Source organism: Tetrahymena thermophila (assembly GCF_000189635.1).
Source record: "Tetrahymena thermophila SB210 genomic scaffold scf_8254747, whole genome shotgun sequence".
Taxonomy (NCBI): domain Eukaryota; phylum Ciliophora; class Oligohymenophorea; order Hymenostomatida; family Tetrahymenidae; genus Tetrahymena; species Tetrahymena thermophila.
This window is the reverse complement of record NW_002476507.1, coordinates 624,758-646,381: the sequence shown is the minus strand read 5'-3', so window position 1 is coordinate 646,381 and position 21,624 is coordinate 624,758. Positions and strand designations below refer to the sequence as shown.

The 21,624-nt window shown below is 21.7% G+C and overlaps 8 protein-coding genes across 8 annotated transcripts; 2 read left to right on the top strand and 6 right to left on the bottom strand. All coding sequences in view use genetic code 6, as the record gives it.

Moving 5' to 3' along the window:
* Positions 1 to 992: 992 nt before the first annotated feature.
* Positions 993 to 3,285, top strand: TTHERM_00145400 (Mg2+-specific channel-like exchanger, putative; the record flags this gene model as incomplete). The annotated part of the gene is made up of 6 exons (XM_001011180.3): positions 993 to 1,128; positions 1,229 to 1,314; positions 1,413 to 1,595; positions 1,700 to 2,090; positions 2,143 to 2,704; positions 2,766 to 3,285. 6 exons carry the CDS (start codon positions 993 to 995, stop codon positions 3,283 to 3,285), a joined length of 1,878 nt encoding a protein of 625 aa, XP_001011180.1.
* Positions 3,286 to 3,620: 335 nt separating this feature from the next.
* Positions 3,621 to 5,706, bottom strand: TTHERM_00145390 (kinase domain protein; the record flags this gene model as incomplete). The annotated part of the gene is made up of 8 exons (XM_001011179.3): positions 3,621 to 3,765; positions 3,831 to 3,926; positions 3,988 to 4,173; positions 4,236 to 4,331; positions 4,406 to 4,737; positions 4,800 to 4,927; positions 5,026 to 5,214; positions 5,382 to 5,706. The coding sequence occupies 8 exons, from the start codon at positions 5,704 to 5,706 to the stop codon at positions 3,621 to 3,623; spliced, it is 1,497 nt and encodes a 498-aa protein (XP_001011179.2).
* Positions 5,707 to 6,442: 736 nt separating this feature from the next.
* On the bottom strand, positions 6,443 to 8,832 carry TTHERM_00145380 (Serine/Threonine kinase domain protein; the record flags this gene model as incomplete). Its single annotated transcript, XM_001011178.3, has 2 exons — positions 6,443 to 7,933; positions 8,437 to 8,832. 2 exons carry the CDS (start codon positions 8,830 to 8,832, stop codon positions 6,443 to 6,445), a joined length of 1,887 nt encoding a protein of 628 aa, XP_001011178.1.
* Positions 8,833 to 11,498: 2,666 nt separating this feature from the next.
* Positions 11,499 to 11,981, bottom strand: TTHERM_000145379 (transmembrane protein, putative; the record flags this gene model as incomplete). Its single annotated transcript, XM_012796354.1, has 1 exon — positions 11,499 to 11,981. One exon carries the CDS (start codon positions 11,979 to 11,981, stop codon positions 11,499 to 11,501), a length of 483 nt encoding a protein of 160 aa, XP_012651808.1.
* A 997-nt stretch (positions 11,982 to 12,978) lies between these two features.
* On the bottom strand, positions 12,979 to 13,865 carry TTHERM_00145360 (hypothetical protein; the record flags this gene model as incomplete). The annotated part of the gene is made up of 5 exons (XM_001011176.2): positions 12,979 to 13,003; positions 13,210 to 13,302; positions 13,355 to 13,385; positions 13,494 to 13,637; positions 13,808 to 13,865. The coding sequence occupies 5 exons, from the start codon at positions 13,863 to 13,865 to the stop codon at positions 12,979 to 12,981; spliced, it is 351 nt and encodes a 116-aa protein (XP_001011176.2).
* Positions 13,866 to 14,651: 786 nt separating this feature from the next.
* Positions 14,652 to 15,402, bottom strand: TTHERM_00145350 (hypothetical protein; the record flags this gene model as incomplete). The annotated part of the gene is made up of 5 exons (XM_001011175.2): positions 14,652 to 14,676; positions 14,795 to 14,887; positions 14,945 to 14,975; positions 15,120 to 15,263; positions 15,345 to 15,402. The coding sequence occupies 5 exons, from the start codon at positions 15,400 to 15,402 to the stop codon at positions 14,652 to 14,654; spliced, it is 351 nt and encodes a 116-aa protein (XP_001011175.2).
* Positions 15,403 to 16,247: 845 nt separating this feature from the next.
* On the top strand, positions 16,248 to 18,880 carry TTHERM_00145340 (Serine/Threonine kinase domain protein; the record flags this gene model as incomplete). The annotated part of the gene is made up of 3 exons (XM_001011174.2): positions 16,248 to 16,991; positions 17,099 to 17,788; positions 17,867 to 18,880. The coding sequence occupies exons 1-3, from the start codon at positions 16,311 to 16,313 to the stop codon at positions 18,878 to 18,880; spliced, it is 2,385 nt and encodes a 794-aa protein (XP_001011174.2). The 5' UTR covers positions 16,248 to 16,310.
* A 464-nt stretch (positions 18,881 to 19,344) lies between these two features.
* On the bottom strand, positions 19,345 to 19,839 carry TTHERM_00145330 (FUN14 family containing protein; the record flags this gene model as incomplete). Its single annotated transcript, XM_001011173.2, has 1 exon — positions 19,345 to 19,839. Exon 1 carries the CDS (start codon positions 19,750 to 19,752, stop codon positions 19,345 to 19,347), a length of 408 nt encoding a protein of 135 aa, XP_001011173.1. The 5' UTR covers positions 19,753 to 19,839.
* Between the last annotated feature and the right edge of the window lie 1,785 nt (positions 19,840 to 21,624).

Sequence of the window (21,624 nt, the reverse complement as noted above, 5' to 3'; positions counted from 1 at the left end):
AAAGCATATTATAATTAAATAAATTATATTTAGAATGTATGCTTTTTAAATTATATATCCTTCAATTCCTCATTTATTAAGATATCTATTCAAGTTTTACTTAGGGCATTCAATAAATAATGAATTTAAGGTGTCATAAAAAAATAACTTTAAAATTTCACCTTGCATTGCAATGATTATGGTAAGTTAATTATTTTATTTTAAATTATTGAAAATTTACTTTATTTAATGTAAATTTATAGAAATTAAATTCTAATTAGTCTAGTTAATTTACTTCAGATTATTCACACAAATAAACAACATTTTGGTTTTGGTTATATAGTTTTAATGAATATATATATGTTAGATTTAATATAAATTTTTCATTTTTAAGATTAGCCTTATTAAATTTTATAATCCATCTAAAATAATTTTTTATTATTAAAACACACAAAAAATCTTTAAAAATATCATTTATCTAATTATTTTAGCTCAATTGTTTTGCTTTTTAATAAATATCTTAATTTATCATTTTCAAAAATTTAACTTGCTGGTATTCATTTAATGAAAATCCAAATATAAGTTATGTTTTGACTAATAAAAAATGCTAAATTTAACATAATATTATTTAGCTATTTAATAGAAGAAAGTATTTTTAAGGGTATTTATATAAGTGAAACAAAAATTATATTATTTAAAATATAAACCATTTTTGATATTGATTTTAAAGGTTGTCCTAAAGGTAAAAATTGCATTTAAATAATGTTTGTTTTTATAAAATTTACCTGTTTTTTTTTTATTTATATCATTTTGAGATATTGAGTCATTGGCAAATTGACAACTGACTTTAATACATTCTGAAATAAATAAATAATTTCAGAGATAAAGTTTATTGTTATATATATGACTTATGCTTTTGAATTATTATTTATAGTATCAAAATTTAATATAATAAATTATAAAACATCTACTTTTTTTAGGTTTGATTTTAAAAGAGTGGGAAGATAGATAATATGAATTCTACAGAAGCAATAAATGAATTTATAAACAATAATTTGAGAAGTGATTACTCATACCATAGCAGAATACTTTCAAGTCATAGTAACGAGGCATTCACAAGCGGAGGATAAGTAGCAGGAGGAATAGTTGGTAACAAAAAAAAATAATAAATATTAAATAATATTTATTAATAATTAGCATCTGATTTGATATAATATTTATATTATAATACTTTTTTAATTTGAAATAGGTACTATATATGTATTCGCTTTTATCTACTACCTTTCTGTGAAGTTTTTTAATCATATCATAGAAGATATAGTTTATTTAGTGAATGTAATAATATTATATTTAATTCAAAAGGCTTTATTCAGATATTATATTACCAAAACATTTATTTATTTGTAAATGAAGCAACAAATTTTAAAATATAGTATAAAGAAGAAGAAGATAAGGAAATATATAGACCTCTAGTTTATTGTGTCTTGAATTCAATACCTGTTTTAGCTTTTGCTATGTGTTGTGTTATCAGAACTGATTATGATTCTGGAATAATGTTAATATTCAGTACTGATATGATAAATATATTCCTAATTTATGGCTTAATTCTTATTTTAGTAAATAATTTTTAAAATCAATTAATTATCAAATACCAAAAAAGCTCTCATTTAATTGCTTGATAAAATTATTATTTTTTTCTCAAAATAATTTGTAAAATTAGGTTATTTTACCTGTTAAGAAAGAAGGTAGTGATATTGATGGATGGTAACTTCTACGTGATTCTATTTGGTATTGTGTTGGTTTATCTCTGTTTATTATATTTTTATTCGAAAACCTTGTAACTTGGTGGGCTGGTTTAGTAATGATATGCTACTATTTCAGTCATATAATCCTTTAATCATACAATGAGACTATTAGAGAAGAAATGTTCTTATTAGTTGGTCTTAAGCACGAAGACGATTTATTCAATGCTGATGAATAAGCTAGGTAAAAGAAAAGAAGAATATCAATTACAGAACTTTCATATAAAAATTGTGTTGATAAGACAGATGAAGAACTTTAAAAGAAAATTAGAAGAATGGATGCTTTGATTCGTGTCAAATATAAAGATTGTAAAATAAATTAAATTATATTTAGAGCTTAAATTTTATTCAATTAATTCAGAATAGAAGAAAAAAGATGTATACACAAAGTGGTAAGTTGCTGTTTACACAGTTATTTTTGCAATCCGTAATAAACACAAAGATGAAAAAAATTAAAGAAGCATCAATTATGCAAAATTATTTGCTCCTGTTAAAAATTGTTCTTTGCCTTCTGATCAATAGTCTTAGTAAGAATTTGAATAAAAATAAATTTAGAATGAAGTAAATGAAGAAGATGTATTAATTCGTAAGGAAGGAGGAGGTGATATAGAAGATTAAGCTGAGTCAAAAAAACCTAACTCAGAAAGAAAAATTAAGAATGATGATGCTGAGTCAGAAAATATGGATAATTTTAGTAACAAATTTGGAAATGGCTACTAATAGCAATTAAAAGATAACTAATCAGAAAAAGATGTAAAGCCAAATTTGATGATGAATGAAGACCCATAAATGATTTAAATGATGGATAATTAATATGATGATGTATTTGGTTAATAAGAAAAGTTCCAAGTTAGCTTAGCGTTTCCTTCTCATCCTTTCGACATATTCTGCTACATAATTTTCTTCCCAATCCATTTAATAATGTAATTTTATTTATAAATATTCTTGATATTATCTTTATAATAAATTTTTAATATAAAATAGATATCTGTTACCAAATTACCACTTAAATCCCTCTCACAGAAAACTAGCTGGTAGCTTCTTGGTAAATATGGTTATTATATGTGCTTTGATGGTATGTCTCTAATACTTAATTGATAATATTGCTGGATATCTGTTCTATTCTCATAATTCAGTTTTAAGTATTTCTGTTACAGGATTATTTTTGCAACTCCCTTTCTTCATATATAATTACTAATTTGCTAAAAAGGAAAAAGATCCAGTAGACTTTTTGTTAACCTTTTTACAGTTAGGAATATTTAAATTAGGTATCGTATTAGGCATAGTTTGCATTGTTAGCTCAATTGCTAATGTAAGTTCTAATGTAAATGTAGTTTTTCATTAATATTTCAAAGTCATATTACTGATAATGATTGGAATAGTAATTGGAAATATTATTGTTCTTAATGCAAATTCCCTTAAAGCAAATAAAAATGTTAGTAGATACCTTGTAGTGGGGTATGCTATATTTTTTATATCATCTATAATTCTTTTAGCAGTTTGAGAGAAATTAATATAATATAAATATTTATTTTATGTATTTCATAATGTGTTTTTAATATTTCAATTTAAAAAACAAAAAAATCTTCAAATTTAAAATTTTTAAAAATGTATTTTTTTTATTTAAATATTTTAGTTTTAAAAAATCATATTTGGTTGAGATTTATTTATTAATTGGTCATTTCTAAAATTGATAAAAAGTATTTATTTTGTATTTGTTAATTTGGTGATAATTATTTTTAAATATTTAATTTTTTCAAAATATAAATGCTTTATAAAAAAAAAAATCCTATTATCTATTTTAATAATTAATAAAATGAAAAACATTAAATTTATAAATCATGAGACTATATCTTATGAGAATTTAACTATAAATCTTTCTCTATTTTTAGGATCTTTTGAGTTTATCTTTTACTTATACTTCTGTCTTAGCTTAGAAAAAGTGTCGAGTATTTATTCATTTTCTGAAGTGTTGCAATTTCCTCTAAAATAATTTTTTAATAAATTCTCATCAGATAGTGAAATAAAATTTTTTTATTAATTAATTACCTGAAATCAAGGAATAGTTTTTTGAGATTTTAAAAGTCTTAATTTAACACTGAATCAATGAAGAACAAAATATTTTCTGAATAAATTTAACAGGAGCTATTTATTTTTCAAGAAATATAATTGTAAAATAAATTATCAATATAATGAAAATAATTACTTGAATCCTATTGATAGCTTCTCAAGACAAGGAAGTTTAAGCTGCTTGAACTTAATTACAAAATTGTAAATATTTTGTAAATTATTGTAATTCATTTAGATAGATAAATTTTTCAAATTTGAAGTATTTAAATTTTCTAACGCATCAACCATTCTAAAAAATGAGTGCTGAGTTATCATATTCCCTCTTTAAATAAATAAATAAATCAAATATTTAGCCATAAGATCAAACAATTTTATTTAATTTACCCAAAGTGTATATTAATTTTTTTGTAAGGTTATCTCTATTTGTTATATAAGCAAGTCATATAACTAAAGAATTGCTCATCAGAAATATTTGAACACCTTTTTTTAAAAAATGGTTTTAAATTGTTTTATTTTTTTTCGAAAATTAAAAAAAAAATTAATAAAGATTTTACGGATGGATCATAATTACTTTATCAGGCATTATTTCTAAATTTGCTATTGCTTTAATTTCATCTGATACTTAATACTATATTTATTTGAATATTTATGCTTCAGAGTTAGACCACATGCTCAATATTCTAATAACTTCTGTTAAAGGTTATCTGTTTCCAAATGCATCTCCTATTGATAAAAACTTGATGTTATCTATTACCACATCAGGAACTGGAGGATTAAGGCCTGACATGTTGATAAAATTTGTTGGATTTCCTTTGTTAAACTATCCTAAGCAGAGTTTTTTACCTAAAAGTGAACAGAAAAGCATAACTAAACTATATCCATCTAGCTATTTTAAAAAATTATATCCTGCTTAAAAATTTTTTTTCAACAAAAGAACAATATATTTACTCTAAGACCAATTGTAGATTCATTCATACCATCTGCATCAAAGCATAAATTGTACAAAGCCATTTACTCATTAAATTTTATACCAAAATGCATTTTACCATAAAGGATGTTACCAAAGCTAAAATCCCCTGTTAGTATTATGAATAATAATAATTAACACTTAACAAAGAAGACAGGCGGTTCTAAGAGAAATAAATCAATTAAATAGAATTTCTAGAATGCATACCTAAGTATAACCTGCCATTCGACTTTTTCCTAATAATATTTGTAGGTTTAATGTTCTTATGACTAACATTTCTTGCATGCAAAGGCTCTAATATTTTCCATATTTCTAATGTTAGTGCTGCGGCTTCTTAATATAATATCGGATTTGACTCAGCTTTTCTTCTTTCTCTGTAGTCAAACAAACTTTCTCCTTTTTTAGTAAGTAAATAAATTAATAATAAAATTTAATAAAAGTAAGTAAACAATATGATGCTTAGAACTTTTATTTTTTTAAAAAAAAGGCCATGTTATTAAAAATTGCTTGATAACGAAATAATAAATTATATTAAATATCTATGAGAGAAGAATTATATTTACCTTCTATGTATTCATAAAAGCCTTGAAAAGTGTTTTTACCAATGACGTAATCAATAACCTTTTAAGTATACTTTTCTCTATTAATTAAGGGAATTCCATAATTTGCTTCTTATCTAATTCTGGCTCCTTCTTCTTCAGATTTAAAATCTGCGTATTTATAAACGAATGGTTTGATATTAGGATTTTCTTTATTATATCTAAGAAAGCAAGCGGTTCCTGGACCTCTAGATAACTCTTTCTAATCTGGATATATTTTGTGATCCATGGTGTTTAAAGTTAATCCACCATACGCTTGTTATAATTGTTCCATTGTAAGCTAGCTCATATTTAGTTTAATTCTAATAACAATCTTTCTAAGTAAATGAATATTTAATTTTATATTTTAAAATCTTTTTTATTCCAAAGAAGATATCAACTTTATTTATTAACTTTCTTTAATTTCAAGTAATTAATTCATAAAGCAAGCTAGTATTTTATCTTAAAATTCTAAATACTCAAATTAACTATTCAAGGAAGAATTTAAATGATTTTTTAATCTAAATTTTATTTTCATTTAGATTTTATTATTAATTTTTGCATATAGATGTAGAATAATAGTTTATTTAAATTAATTTTATTAATGAAGAAAAACTAATATATATCAAATAGTTTATATAAATATAGAGAAGTTAATTAAATTTATTAAAATTAGTAATAAGATGCTTAATTAATAAATTATTGTTGGTAGGTTAATTGGTAGATTGGTTGATTGGAATTAGTGTTTGAAATGAATCAAGTATGTATAAGCTCATAAGAAAGCTTTTATATTTTAAGTAAATTTAGCCTTATTAATTAAATAGGTAGTTTCTATGTTCAGATATTGATTGATGTCATTCGTTTTTATTAAACATCCTTTCAATGACTAAAGAGTATTTTTTCTTATTAATTTATTTAACAGTTGTAATTTAAATTAAATTATGGATTTTCTCAATTTTCTGGTATTATTTAATCATTTGGCTTCTATAAGTAGTGAAATTTATTTATTATTAATGAAATTAGTTTTTTTTAATTTTATATAAAAATCAAATTATTTTTTAAGTATCGTCATGCATTGAATTTGACTTAGCCCTAGTGTATTCAAATTTTGTACTTGTTTATTCTGTTGAGTTATATGCGCTTGATATCTAAGGGTTTGTTTAACCTCTATCTCTATTTTTCAATTTTGGTTATAGAGGTTAAACTAAAGTTTGCATTAAATTATTTAAAACACTTCCTTCATCACTAATAAAATCTCCACCTTAGGTATAGACTGTGGATACGTCATTATTATTGTTGATGTTGTTATAAAAGCTTGTATTCATATTATTAATACTGTTTTAGTTATTTTGGTTTTGAGATTTATTCATATAATTAACATCAGTAATATTGGTTTAAGTTCGATTCGTTTGCTAAGTGTGAATACTTTGAAATGTTAATCCGCGTAGCTTGGAAAGACGTGTGTGATCTAATTCTCTTTCACTCATCTCTGAGCATTCTAATATGGTGATAAGACTTTGCATCTTTTTACTTTAGCGAAATTCAGCTATTTTTTTGCTATCAGTTGGCTTGGTAGTAAAATTAATAAACCAGTGATGTGTTAGAGCTTATGATGCTTGCAAACGAGTTTCAGGATTAACATCAAGTAGCCTCATTAGGAAATCAATTCCACTTGCACTCAAAATATGATTGTTCGTTTTTGAAGGATTTAGCTTTTTTTCCTTTTACAAATTTTCTAAAATCTTTAAATCTAAGTCATATTTATATTTAGCAATATTGTTTGAGTTAGTCTAATTATTTTATTAATTATTTTGTTAACCATTTTAATTTCCAGTTGTATTGTTAGTAATAGGAGTATTAGATGAGGTTTATGTTATTTTTTCAATACGAGAATATGGATATTTTCCAAAAGCCATATAAAAAACGCACACTCCTAAAGCAAACATATCCATTTCAGGTCCTATTTTACCACCCTCCAGAACTTCTGGTGCTACGTATAAATTTGTTCCTTTCTTTATGAGACGTTCACGATAAAATTCTGTAATTTCTTCATTGTATTTCAAATTAATTAAGAAGATCTCGTTTTCTTCTCTTTAAGTAGCACCAAATATAATATTTTCTAACTTAAGATTTCCATGAAAAACGTTCTAAGAATGAAGACTTTTTAAGCCTTTCAGAACATGATGAGTGAGAGTAGCAATAGCTATTTCTTCTAATTTAGATGCACAAACTATTCTAAATAAATCTTCTCCTTAAAAGTACTCAAACGTCATGTAAATATAGCTTTCGTCTTCATATATTTTTTTTAAACGAGGGAGAAGTGGGCTCTAAATCCTCCTAAATATTTGTATTTCTTAATTTACAAATTATTTTTATTCTGGTTTGAGTCCTTTTTTGTTTACTATTTTTACAGCTGCATACATTTTCTTCTTTTTATCTACGCATCTATAAAAATGATCGTACATTCTAGTTTCTACCTTATATCTATGAGTGAAGTTAGTTTATCTACAAAATTTTCTTAAAGCCTTCATCCAAACCTTTAATTAAGAAAGAAAAATATATTTACTTGATGTTTTTAATTCATATAATTGTTAAAATATTCTCTTTAAAAAGTTGTTTATTATTTGGTTCTTCAAAGTGAAATACTTTATGTTAAATTTTCTATAAATAATCTGAAGCCTTAATTTGCAACAAAAGTTTAATAAGTATTCAGAAAAAACAAATATAATTTTTATGAAATGATTTGTAATCAACAAATAAAATGAAATAGCAAATTTTTTTAAAATCAATATCAATATTGAATGTTTCTTTCTTTGTTTAGATAGTTTAAATTATCAAATTTATAATTCTAATAAACCTTTGGCATTATTTTTAAATCGCCCTAGTTTTCTACTTATTTTGATAACTTGTTAATTATCTTTTATAATAAATGAGTTATTATATAAGTAGTTGGATCAAAATATATAAATATTATGCTATTATTAAAATTATCCTCATTTTTTTGCTTTTATTAGGAGCTTTTAAATCAATAATTATTTACCTTATGACTATTGAATTTGTCTGTAACGAGTTTTGCTATTTCTTCTTCATTTTAAAGAGTAATGCCATAAGCTACACTATCACCAATTATTTCATTCTCCTCACCAATTTAGCAATACTGAAGATATACGTGCTCAACAGGAGGAGCCTTAGTTTTATCTTAGTATTTTATGAGAATGTTATTGTAGAGTTCAAAATAAAATAATTTGAAATTCTTGAGCAACTTGCTGTAGGAAAAAAACTATCCTTTTAGAAGGGGTTTTGAATTAGTATTTAATTCTTATTTTAATAATGACTTTTTTTATTGCTTAAAAACTGAAGGAGACTCAAGGTATCTTCTTAAATGCTTTTAATCATTTAGCACAAAGTTCATAAGCTAATTAGTCCTATCTTCCATTTATCTAAATGCGTTATATTTGACTTATTAAAATACTTTATTAAAGTCTATTCTTCTTGTACTTTTGTTTCTTCTTAATTACAAATGTATTTGTTTATAAAGTGCCCTTTATTATTTTTGTTAATTAATAATCCTGTTAACAAATTTATAAAGAAAATTAAATTTGTTTGATATAGAGTGCTAATTTTTTTCAAATAAATGTTATAATCATATGAATTTCTGCAATTAATTATTAGCTATCAGATTTATAAATTTTGATTAATCACTTCTATTACCTAATTTACTCTTCTTATTTAATCTAATAATATATCAATCAATAATGCCGTATATTAATATAATGCTTTCTCAATTGCAATAATCTATAGTAATCATCATTATCTTTAAAATTAATATTTTTTTTGCTTTTTATATGTATGGCTGTAATTCTAAACTGAAATATCTCACAAAAGCTTACAATGTATTATATATTTTGAAAAAAAAAATCAGCAAATATATATTTAATTAACTAGTAATTTAGTGGTATATGAATATTTACATGCATAAGATTGGGATTTTGAAAAGAATTTTCCATAAAAATACCTTCATGTAAATTAAAATTTTGCTGAACTGAAAAAATTTATTTATAATTTTTAACGCAATCACTTCTTTACAGAACAGGATTAGGAATTTTGAAATATTTCCAATAATTTAATATATACTTTCATATTTTAAATATAAAGAGCATTATATTTCTAAATTGATTTATAAAAATTTGATACTACTTTTTAATCAGTAGAAAATATCTTTTATCAATATTTAATTTTTTTAATAAATACTAAATTTTTATCACTACCTCAAAAATTATTAGTCACTCTATATATTCTAATTTTGTTGATTTATTATTATTTAAGCAAATATGTGTATTATGTATCTTAAACATTTTTCATAGTTTATATATTTTACTTTCAAAAAATTAAGAACTTAAGAAAGATAATAAAAAATATTGTAACAATATAACAAAATAAATTCATACTTCAAATTAATTAATTACAAATTTTTTAATGGACACATATTAAAAAAATATAGTTTAATTTATTTATAAATCATGTTTATATCAGTTTAAGAAATTTAAATATATGTATTTATAAAATAATTGTATCAGCTTTAGGATTTCAGAAATAAAATAATGCAAATAGTTTAATCATTTTCTTTTAATTTCATTTGTTATTTGATTAATATTAATCTATATGCATCTAATTATTTTGTTTTTGAGTTATTAATTAGATTTTTATTCAGTATTGATTCACTATTTTATTGAATATTTAATTTAATTCATTGTTACTTATTTTTTATTAAGATAATTTAAAATTTCACCAGCAAATAATTTCTAATAAAAATTGTATTTCAGATTTTGATTTTTACTCTAAAGAATTCTTACAATTTACTATGTTATCTATTTTAAAAACTTAAATGGACTAATTTTAATTTAAATAACATTTATTTATAATTAAATAATGTTTGCATAGACATTAAGAAAGAATGCATTTAAGTTATTTAATTATTTTTAAAAGTGTTGAATAGTTTTATAAATTCATATTCGAAAACATATTTTTGACATTTTATTTTTAAGAGTAGTTATTTAGAATCTTATTCCTATTTTATATAAGGTCTCTAATTCTTTAGATTGATAAACTTTTTTTTAGTTAGATAAGTCTAAATATTAATTATTAAATATTCATAGAAATTTAATTCTGTTTTTGATTTTACATCAAATTAAGTTTTAAAAATTATTTGATTATTTTATATTATTTATTGGAATATATTATTTAAAGATAATTATAAAATAATGATTAAAAAATTTAATCTTTTTTAAAAATATTTTGAAAAAAAATTTTTTATAGATACTTTAAATTTAAATTATTTTAAATTAGATTTCTTTAAATAATTTATTAAAAAATAAATTTAATAAAAATAATTACATATCTCTAATAATCATTAGTTAATATATATATAAACACCTCTGAGTTGTTAACAGTGTTTTCTCTTTAATTACTACATAAGTGTTAAATTTCAAAGAGTTTTGAATCTTGAATTTAATTATTAAATATTCATAAAAATTTAATTTTGTCTTTGATTTTACATCATATTAAATCAAATTTTAAAAATTATTTGACTTATTTTATTTTACTAATTGAATATAATATTTAAAGATAATTATAAAATGATGATTCAATAATTTTATCTTTTTTAGAAATATTTTGAAAATAAATTTTTTTATTGATACTTTAAATTTGAATTATTTTATTAGATTAATTTTAATAATTTATTATTAAAAAATAAATTTAATAAAAATAATTACATATCTCTAATAATGGTTAGTTTATATATATACTTCTGAGGTGTTAACACTGTTTTCTCTTTAATAAATAATAAGTGTTAAATTTCAAAAAGTTTTGAATCTTTAATTTTCATTTAAATTTGAATTTGATTGACTGTTAGTAATATAATTAATTAATTAAAAAAAAATCAAAAGCGAAACGAGTTCAAAATCTTTCTTATTCACAGACGTTGCTGTAGTTATTCTAGCCATAAAAAATATGCTAAGAGGTACTCAAAGATTTTTATCTTTGGGTTCAAACCTTTCAAGAGCGATTATAGTCATATTAAGTTTTAATCAAGAGTGCTTTTCAAGTTTTTAATATAGCAGAATTGTTGCAGATCTCATCTTTATGCTTAGGATCAACGCTTCCAGATCCAAATATTCCAAAGCAAAGCATAAGATGAGAAAAAAAAAGATTAAACAAATCTCCGAAGACTGCACTTTTCTCCGAAAGCATTCTAAAAACACTCCTATTCAATTTTTTAAGAATCCTCCCCACCAACCCACCCGTATCAAGAATAGGAAAAAATGGCTTTATGACAGATAAACTTTAGCAACAAGAATTGATCGGACATGCTAGGCAAGGAAAAGCTAAGTACTTCTTTCTTGAAATATCATCACTGATTAAGTAAGAAAAGTCAAGGAAAAAAGCAATTCCACAGAGATAAGCAAGCCACTGCTTATTCTCTGCAATTTCACTATCAATTAGATTTTTGAATGCGAAAGCTTAAATCGTTTTGTTTAGGTTCGCTTTTTGCAACCAAATTACTTCATTTTGAAGTGACCCCATAGTCTTATTTCCACTAAATTTTATATTAACTAAAACATTTTTTCTCCAAATTAAAAACAAATTTTAAATAGATAAGAAATAAATAAAATTTAAGAATAAAATAAAATAAACAGATAAATAGAAAGAAAGAAAAAAATTAGAAGCAAAAAAAAACAGAAAACTAGAAAAACAAAACAAAACAAAAAAAAATAAAAAAACTTAAAATAATTAAATAAAACAAATAAGAAATGAAATAAAATAAATCAATTAAATTTAAAAAGAAAAATAAAAAAAACCATTAAAAAAATATTCATAAAAGAATAATATATTAATATGAAAATACTAATTATTAATTATTCTGTTTTTCTTAATATAAGAAAAGTTAATGATATTTAAATTTAAAATTTTTGATTTTATTTATGTAATTTTTAATTTTCCCAATATTTAAATTAAAACAAAGATGCTTTTTGTTTGATAATTTATTGACTATTACCCTAAAAAAAATATGTAAAGATATATACATAATATTTTCAATCAAATTAACAAAAATTTTAGTAATTAATTTTAGTATAATAATTTTCTATTTTAAAATTAGTAGTTTAATTATACAAAATAAATTAGTTTTATTTCATTTTTTTGTTAGTTTTAATAAACTATTTTTATTTGAATTTTATAATGTAAATTTTATTATAATCTGTATTATAAGATTTTCCAACTATTGTGCTTTCAAAATGTTTAATTAATTACAAAAATTGTGAATTTTATTTGAAGCTAAGATTTATATTTTATTAAAATAAAGTAAAGAATAAAGAATGAGATCATTTTTAAGATATTTTAAGATATTATTTTTAAAAAATTTGAAATAATAAATTAAATAAAATTAAGGAAACAATTATAATTTTTTATAATCTATCTATATAAAGTAAGTACTATTAATTGATATATAAGTATATAAATACTTTTCTCAAATATATTTAATATAGCTTGCTATCTCTATTTACTTTTACAATATTTCTATTCAATCTAAAAGTTATCCTGCTTACCTTTTGATAATTTTAAAATTATTCAAGTTATAAGGTTAATATATACATTATGAGAGTAAGTAGAACTGAAGAATTTGTTGATAAAATAAAAATTTTAAGTCGTTTTTATGATTTAATTCTTTAAGTTAAAAAATTATAAACAAAAATAATGAATGTCTCAATCATTATGTAATATTTTTAATTCCCAATTTTTAATAATTAATTACCATTTTCTGAATAATTGGTAGCAACCGCTCAAACCCATAAAGAAGTTAACAGCAGCCAAAGAATAGTTAACTGGGGTAATAACAAAGCAGTATCTATTTTAAGGATATCAAAAATATAATAACTTTTTTAAATATAAATTTTTACCTTGTCCAGATTAAACCTGATAGAGCTATAGCTATATTAATTATTTAAAAAAATGTTAATTTTTATCTGATATATGTTTAAAATGATAAAAAGCATTTTATTTTCTTGAAATTTGTATAGAATTTGAAAAAAAACATACCAGCTTATTACTTAGAGTTGATTTATTGAGTAGGTAATTTAAGATCTTTAATATTTGCAAAAGTGATACACCATTTAATCATAGGGCACCAAAAGAAAATAGTGAATGGACCTGCGGGATGTTCTAAGAACTTTCTTGCTACAGCTAATTTTAAATTCAAAGTATTTATTAGTTTCTCATTAAATTTTAGTTTTAAATAATTAACATATTCAAATGATAAATGTAGTATTAAAAATTAATATTCTGATTTTTATAAGTAAATAAGTTCTAAAAAGATTTCTTTTATTGTTAAAAAAGTTTTAAAATTATCATACGAGACCAATTATACATGCCAAGGACTCTTTTTTAAAGGAGAGGGACGATTTGTACCATTTTGCTAGCTTAATTGGTTATCTTTTATTTTATTTTTTTAAATTAAAAATTTTTAATCAAATATTTATTGGAATAGTTGTTTATATTTTCTCAATTTTATTCATTATAAATGAATATTTATGAATATACTTTAAAACTTTACGATTGATATATTGTATATGATGAAAGATTTTTTTGATTATACTTTTCACAATGTTTAACTTCATATTCTCTGACGTATAATGCGATAGGATTTTGATGATTTCATATTATTTTTCAAAAATAAAAATCCATTTAATTAAATTCATTTTTATAATCAATATTGTTTTTTAATTCACAAAACAATAAATTTATTACTCATATTGTTTACTGCTCATTGATGTGAATTGTTCAGGCTCCTCATTCATTATAAGTTAACAAAATCTTTATAAAATTAAAATATTTAAAATGATAAACATTAAATCTAATAATTCATATCATTATTTTTACAAACTAATACAACTTTTATTCGATAATTTGATTAAACTAGTAATTAAACTATGTAAAATTATGTCAAATTATTTGAAATACTATTTTATTTATTTATTTTTAGATTACAAATTATATTGTAAAATTACAAAAAAAATAAATCAACTTTTTAAGTTAATAAAATAAACAATTTGAATTACTTACTTTAGGCATTTTTTATTATAAATACAGCTTAATAAAAAAAAATTATTTAAACTTTAGTAGCATTATAAATTTTTATTAATATTTATTTATTTTTTTATATTTTTATCTCATTAATTATTTTATTTTAGTTATTTATCAGTCTAAGAGTTCTCCAGCCCTCCTAGATAAAAAAATACATTTAAAAAAAAATGATTTTTTCGTTAATAAAATGAAAATTTTTAAGGTAATATTTAGAATATTCAAAATAAAAGGTTGTATGCACTAAATAAATTACTTACCATTTTCTAAATAATTGATAAAATCCAGAAGCACTCATAAAGATGCAACATGCTGCTAAATTGTAATTAATCGGAGTTATAACAAAGCTATATCTTTAATAATAGTTAAATAATCTAAGTATTTTAAGGATTAGTTTGTTAAATTTTTACCTAGTCCATATCAACCCAGAAAGAGCAAGGGCTTTTTTAATAAAAAACTAACATTAAATAATAATTTATTAAATAATAAATATCAAATATTTATTTACTAAAAAATAAAAAAGCGTTTTTAATTTTTTGAATTTATTATGAATAATGCATGAATAAAAAATGAGAAAAAATATACTGGCCTATTATTTTGAGCTTACTTGTTTGGTAGGTAATTACAATTCTTTAACATTTGTCAATGTAAGAAACCATTTAACTAAAGGACACCAAAAAAATATAGTAAATGGGCCTGCTGGATGCTCTAAGAATTTTTTTGCTCTTGCTATTTGTTTATATAAAAATAATATTTTAATATTTTTAAAAAATTTCTATTATTTATATTTGTTGAGTCACAAAAGCTTACGAGACCAATTATATATTCCAAGTACTCTTTTCTATAGTATAGGGACGATTCCGAGCATTCAATATTAAATTCTATCTTCGCTTATTTTAAAGTTTCTTTATTGAGTTTTATTAAATAATTATTAATTATATTAATTAATACTTGTTTTGTTGGTATTAATTTTGAAGATTATGTAATGTTTTATTGTAATTTATTACTTTGTTCGGTAAAATCTTGATACATTTCTATTTTATTACTATTTGCAATACTTAGTTACAATTATTAAAAATAACACATATTTAAAATAATTAAATCATAATTTTAATCTTATAGAACTTACTATATAAAAAATTAACTTTTAAAATTAAGGATTAAAATAAAATAATTCCATTTACTAAACTATTTTTTAGTTAAAATTTAGAACTGATGAAGAAATATTTTAAATAAATTTAAATATTTAAATTGAAATTTATATTTTAGAGTTAATTAGGTTGTGGGTTATTCAATTTTTAGAGTTGAAACCTTTTCTTAAATAAAATAAAATTATTATTTCAAAAAGCATACATGTTAATATTGAAGTTAATCATATATGATTTTTTTTACTTAATTGTTTATATGAAAAAAAGTTAACATAAATATTCCTCCTTTACAGTGGTTGCTATTGTATAACTTTAATTTTATAATTTAACTAAGTATTTTTCCATTAAGAAATTGCATCACTATAAAATAAAAAAATAGTAATAAAAATATCCAGAGTGAAAGAAAGATAAATAGCTGGATGGATGGTCTTTTGAATGCATAACTTATCAATTAATTAAAGATGATATTTTTTTCAACGTATTAAATAGGATTGTTAAGTTTTGAACAGAAAAGTTTGTTTGATGATTTTATGAAAAAGAAAAAAAATTATATTGAGTTGAAGAAATTTTTTTAATATTTAAATAGTTAATATAAAACATAATAATTAAAATATTCTTATCATCAAAAATGCAATAGCAATATTAAATAATTAGACCATCTTTCACAGTTGTTTAACCTGGATCATAAGCATAAAAACAAATTCCACATACAAAATTAGTTGGAGGCAGTTCTATAAACTAAGTGAATTTGTTAGGCGTGAATCAGGTTATAAGTTAATAGTAGTAAGTAGCATAATAATAATTATAAATACAACAGTAATAAGTTTAGCAGTAAGGCTAATAACCTCAGTAAATTTAGTAGCAATAATAGATCTAGGTATAATAAAATTAGAGCTAATAACCATAATAGTAGTAGTATTTTGTCCCTAAAAAAGTTATAGAAAACTATAGTTACTGCTTGCCTGATATTATAGGTAAAGGTTATTCAAGCAAAGTGTATAGAGGTAAGAATGAAACAACAGGCGATACTGTTGCTGTTAAAGTAATAGATATGAAAGGAATTAAGAATGAAGTTCAAAGTTTTCTTTTGAAGAATGAAATAAGTGTTTTGAAAAAACTTAATAATATAAATTGTTTAAAGTTGTTTGATGTTTTTCATACTGCTAATAATACATACATTATTACAGAATTTTGTGATCATGGAGACTTAAAGGAGTTAATTACAAAATATGGAACATTTTCTGAAAAGCCTGCTGTAAAAATTCTTAAGCATCTTCTTAATGGTTTAGATGAAATGCAAAACAAAGGGGTAATTTATATTTTAATTGATATCAAAAGTCAAATAAATTGCTACAAAATTATGATTTGATATTATGTTTTTATTTAAAACCGCTTCATTTTTATTTTTATATTCAGATTATTCATAGAGATTTGAAGCTTGCAAACATTTTAGTTAAAGAAGGAATTCCTAAAATAGCAGATTTTGGTTTCTCTAAAGACCTAAATGCAGAACCTTGCAAATTTTACTATAATGTTGGAACGCCTATGTACATGTGTCCATAGTCTCTCACTAAAAATGAATACAGTTTCAAGAGCGATATCTGGTCTATTGGTGTGTTATTCTATGAAATGATTTACAACATAACTCCTTGGGTAGCAGACACAGAAAAGTAACTCGTCGATAAAATGACTTCTATTCCAGTCTCTTTTCCTGCTACACCTATTGTTTCTGAAGAGAGTAAAGATTTTATTCGAGGCTGCTTAACAATCGATGAATCAAAGCGTTTTTCATTAAAAGACATGCTTGATCACCCTCTTTTAAAATTATTTGATAGAAAAGAAGAAAATTCCCACAATAGACATCATAATTAAGAAAAAGCTCATTCTACTGACTAATTCCATAATTCTAAAGAAAATGATAAATAAGTAGCAACTCCTATGATGGTAAGGCATGAACAACATGTTTAGCTGTAAAATAATTAGGCTTCTAATGAAAAAGTAGATAAATAAATCCACTATACAGCCCATTCATTACCACCTTAAATGAATTAATATATGGATAATAAGAACAAAGAAAATATTACTTCTTAATCCCCTAAGTCACAGGTATAAAATTTATACTTAAATTTCTCTTTAAATACAAAAAAAAAAAACCAACATTTTAATAACTTTTAATATTAATAGAACCCTATAGGATTAAGATAAGACTTATCACCTATTCCACAAAAAGCAAAAGTTATGTAAGTCAAGGCTTAAGAGTAATATGTTGGATAGGTATATAAATAGGCAGATATTTCAGAAAAAAGGCATTCTGTCAATAGCTTAACACCAAAATTAAATTAAAAAGATGTCTTACCTTCAGTTCCTGAAAAGTAGGAATAAACTTAATCATCTTATGCATAATCAGATAAATCATAGCTAAATGAAAGATAAATTAATTAGTAAAATGGGTAACAACTATTTATATAACCAAGTGAAGTAGAAGACGAATTCAGCTAAAACGATTAAATTATTCTTGCTCAAATTAACTTTTGCCGTTTCTTATACAGACTTTAGAAATTATGTGATGACACTAATGATTATGTGACTGATGGCTTAAAAGAAAAAATTAAATTTTTTATCTTGAAAAATATTATGATTAAAATCAGTAAACTATAATAAATGAGTGAATAATCTATAAATTAACTTAACATGAGTGATTTTCTAAGCTATATCTAAGAAGAAAGCTTTGCAAGATTCTAAGTGGTGATCAAAGAATACCAAGTAAAATATGGAAACTCCTTTAATGTTTTTTGGGATAACATGTAAAATAACGTTAGTAGAAAATAGGTGCTTCAATCTGACAAAAAATTTGCAGCTATATTTGACAAAACGTTTATAGAATTTGAGAGCTTTTATATAATAGCTTAAGGGTATTTAAGAATATCTATTCATGAATTAAATCAATCATTAAATGAAAAACTTAGAAATTTTGATAAAAACTAAGAACTGCCCTATGAAATTTAAAACTCAATAGTATTCTTAGATTACTTAATTACTTATTATTAATTGAGTTAGTTAATACTTGAGAAATTTAATTAGTTTGATTTATTTGCTCGTGTCTCTAAAATAGAGTAAATTGCTGAAGGCAAACCCGTTCAATTATCAAAGTTCCATTTCCTCTCGATCTAAAACAAAATAATTCAACTTGAAATTTGATAAAGCTAACAGTGAGAATAATTTTATAATTTTATAAATTACTATGATGTCCCTCAAGCTTACTGTTTATTTATAATAAATAAAGCAAATTATTGAAATGACTGCATAAATAATTAAAAATATTAAAAAAATGACTTATATAAATATGTAAAAGGTGTTTGATGTATTTAAATATGTTTTATACCTTTGTAATTTTAACTTTTATAAAAAATTATTTCAGATTGATGATAAAAATTGACAAAAATTTAGCATTTTTATAATTTTTATTTTTGTTTTTTAAGACTTAATAAATATTTCTAAATTCTGAAATTCTATAATTAATAATCAAATATTTTGATTTTACAAGTTATAACCTATAAAATATATAATGAATAAGACATAGAATTATTCCTGCATGAATGTGTGGGTATAATTATCTATTTATTTAGAGATTTGGATTGATCAAGATATTTAATTAGCTTAACTCAAATAAGTTTTCCTCTCCATCCAAGTAGGAAACCAGCTGCAAATCCAGTACTGCTTGGCAATCTATATTGCAAAGTTGATAAATATTTATCATACATTATCTTGAAATCCTACATATCTATTTTATTGTCACCATTCTAATCTAATGCTTTAATAGCATCTTATTCCATCTTATTCCATTCAACATTAACATATCCTTAGAATGAAAGGAGTTATGCAGTCACAAATAATCCTCCGGATATAAAAGTTCCAACTCTAGCCATTCTTCTTGTAAAAGCACCAGAGCAATAACCAAAAACAGTGCCTAAAGTTAATTCCTAAGCTGTTGCTTATTTATGTAGGTTATAAAATTCCATATATTTTGAAAGAGCCTATTTAACAGCTGAGTCGTCTTTATTATCTGTCATTTTGAATATCTTCTTATAATAATTTCTATTGCTTCTTTATAGAATACAATTTTTATTAAAATTATTAATTTCTTGGAATTGAATAAAAGATATTTTCAGATAAATACTAGAAAGTAAAAGTTTTAATTTAAAGCAAATTCTGTTGAAAAAAATGAGCTTAAAACCAAAATAATTCATAATAGTTAAAGATTTATTTTTGCTATAAAAAATAAGTTTTTTGCCATCTATATTAAGATTTATGTTTATAAAAAGCATGAAATTAAAAGTATTTATATTAAAAATTATTTAAGGATATACTACTCAACTAAAAAATAAAATTAAAGCCATTATGAATTTACATAGGCATATAAATAATCTCTAATATAAGGGAGGTATTTTAAAGACAAATTTTAATTTTGCTAATTTTTTTAAACTAAAATTTTTCTGCAGAATTTATAAAATAAATATTTAAAATTTTAAACATAATAGTTAGTTTGAGGATATATCAAAAAAAATGTAAATTGAATTACGATCAAATGTTTAAATAAAAAATATTTTTTACAATTTTTAATTTGCAAAAAAATTTATTTATTTATTTAAAGAATTTACATAAAATAGCATATAATATGGTAAATTAAATAAGTTCAAAGAATCTTTAATTGTTATAATACTAAACAAATTTTTTATAACTAAGTTAATGCTAAAGTGTAAATTCTTTTGTAGGATAAGTATTTTAAGAAGTTTTCCAAATTAATTTCAAAAAAATATAACTTTCTTCACTTATTATAAATTTCTATAAACCAAATACTATATTTTTGATATTTAATAAATTTTATTATTAAAAATTAACTTAATTTTAACAAATTTATTTCCTTTAATTATTAAAAATGATAAATATTTTTTGTTATAATCCTAAATATTTTAAATTTTAATTATAATTAACTGCTAATTAATATTTTGAAAGTATTTATACACTTTCTTCATTTATGAGTTGGCTGCTAAGCTCAAAAATTTAAATAAAACCCAAAGTAGAATATTATAGAGTTTATCAAGAAGTTATAATAGTGAGGCAATCAATTCAAAAATCAGTAAATAGAGTTTTATAATTACATGAATAAATACAAATTATTAAAAGCAATTAAATAAATAAAAAAATCAAACATAATCAGAAGAAATAATGGTTAAAAAATTAAATATATAATTTAATCCTGTGTAATAATAAAAAATTTCTTTTTTATCAAACAAACTGTTGAAAAATATCTCAATTTTATGATTGTATTCGTTTTTCTTTCAGTTATAGCTATGTATTTCATTTATCTAAAATATAATTTTATGCTTATTTATTTTTTTCTAATTTTAAATTATTTTTCACTTAACTCGATATATTATTAAAAGTCTATAAAACATAAAAAATGTATTTCGAATATAGATATCTCATATTCAAAGATAATAATGGTCATAACTATATTGAGTGTTTGGTTTAAAATATATGAAGAAGAAATTTTCAGTTTTTGGGTTACTTTTGAAAATAAAATAATCAAAAATTTATTAATCATAGTACAGGTTGAAAATAAATAGAATTAAAATAAAATAGCTTTGATGAGATTTTAGCATAGCATTAAGATTTAAGAAGTAGGTAGGAATGATTTATTTGATATTTTAAATTATGATTTTACTTTATAAACATAAATTAATTATGGTTATTTTACTATTAATTTTTTAATGTCTATTCTTTCTAACCAATTAAAAGAAAATGATTCTTCTAATGAATTAGTCTAAGAAAAAAAAATAGAAATAATTGATTGGAAATTATCTAAATAATATTTAATTACTTTTTGATTTCAATTAATTTTCAAACACATTATCATTTAGCTGATAAATAGATTGATTGAT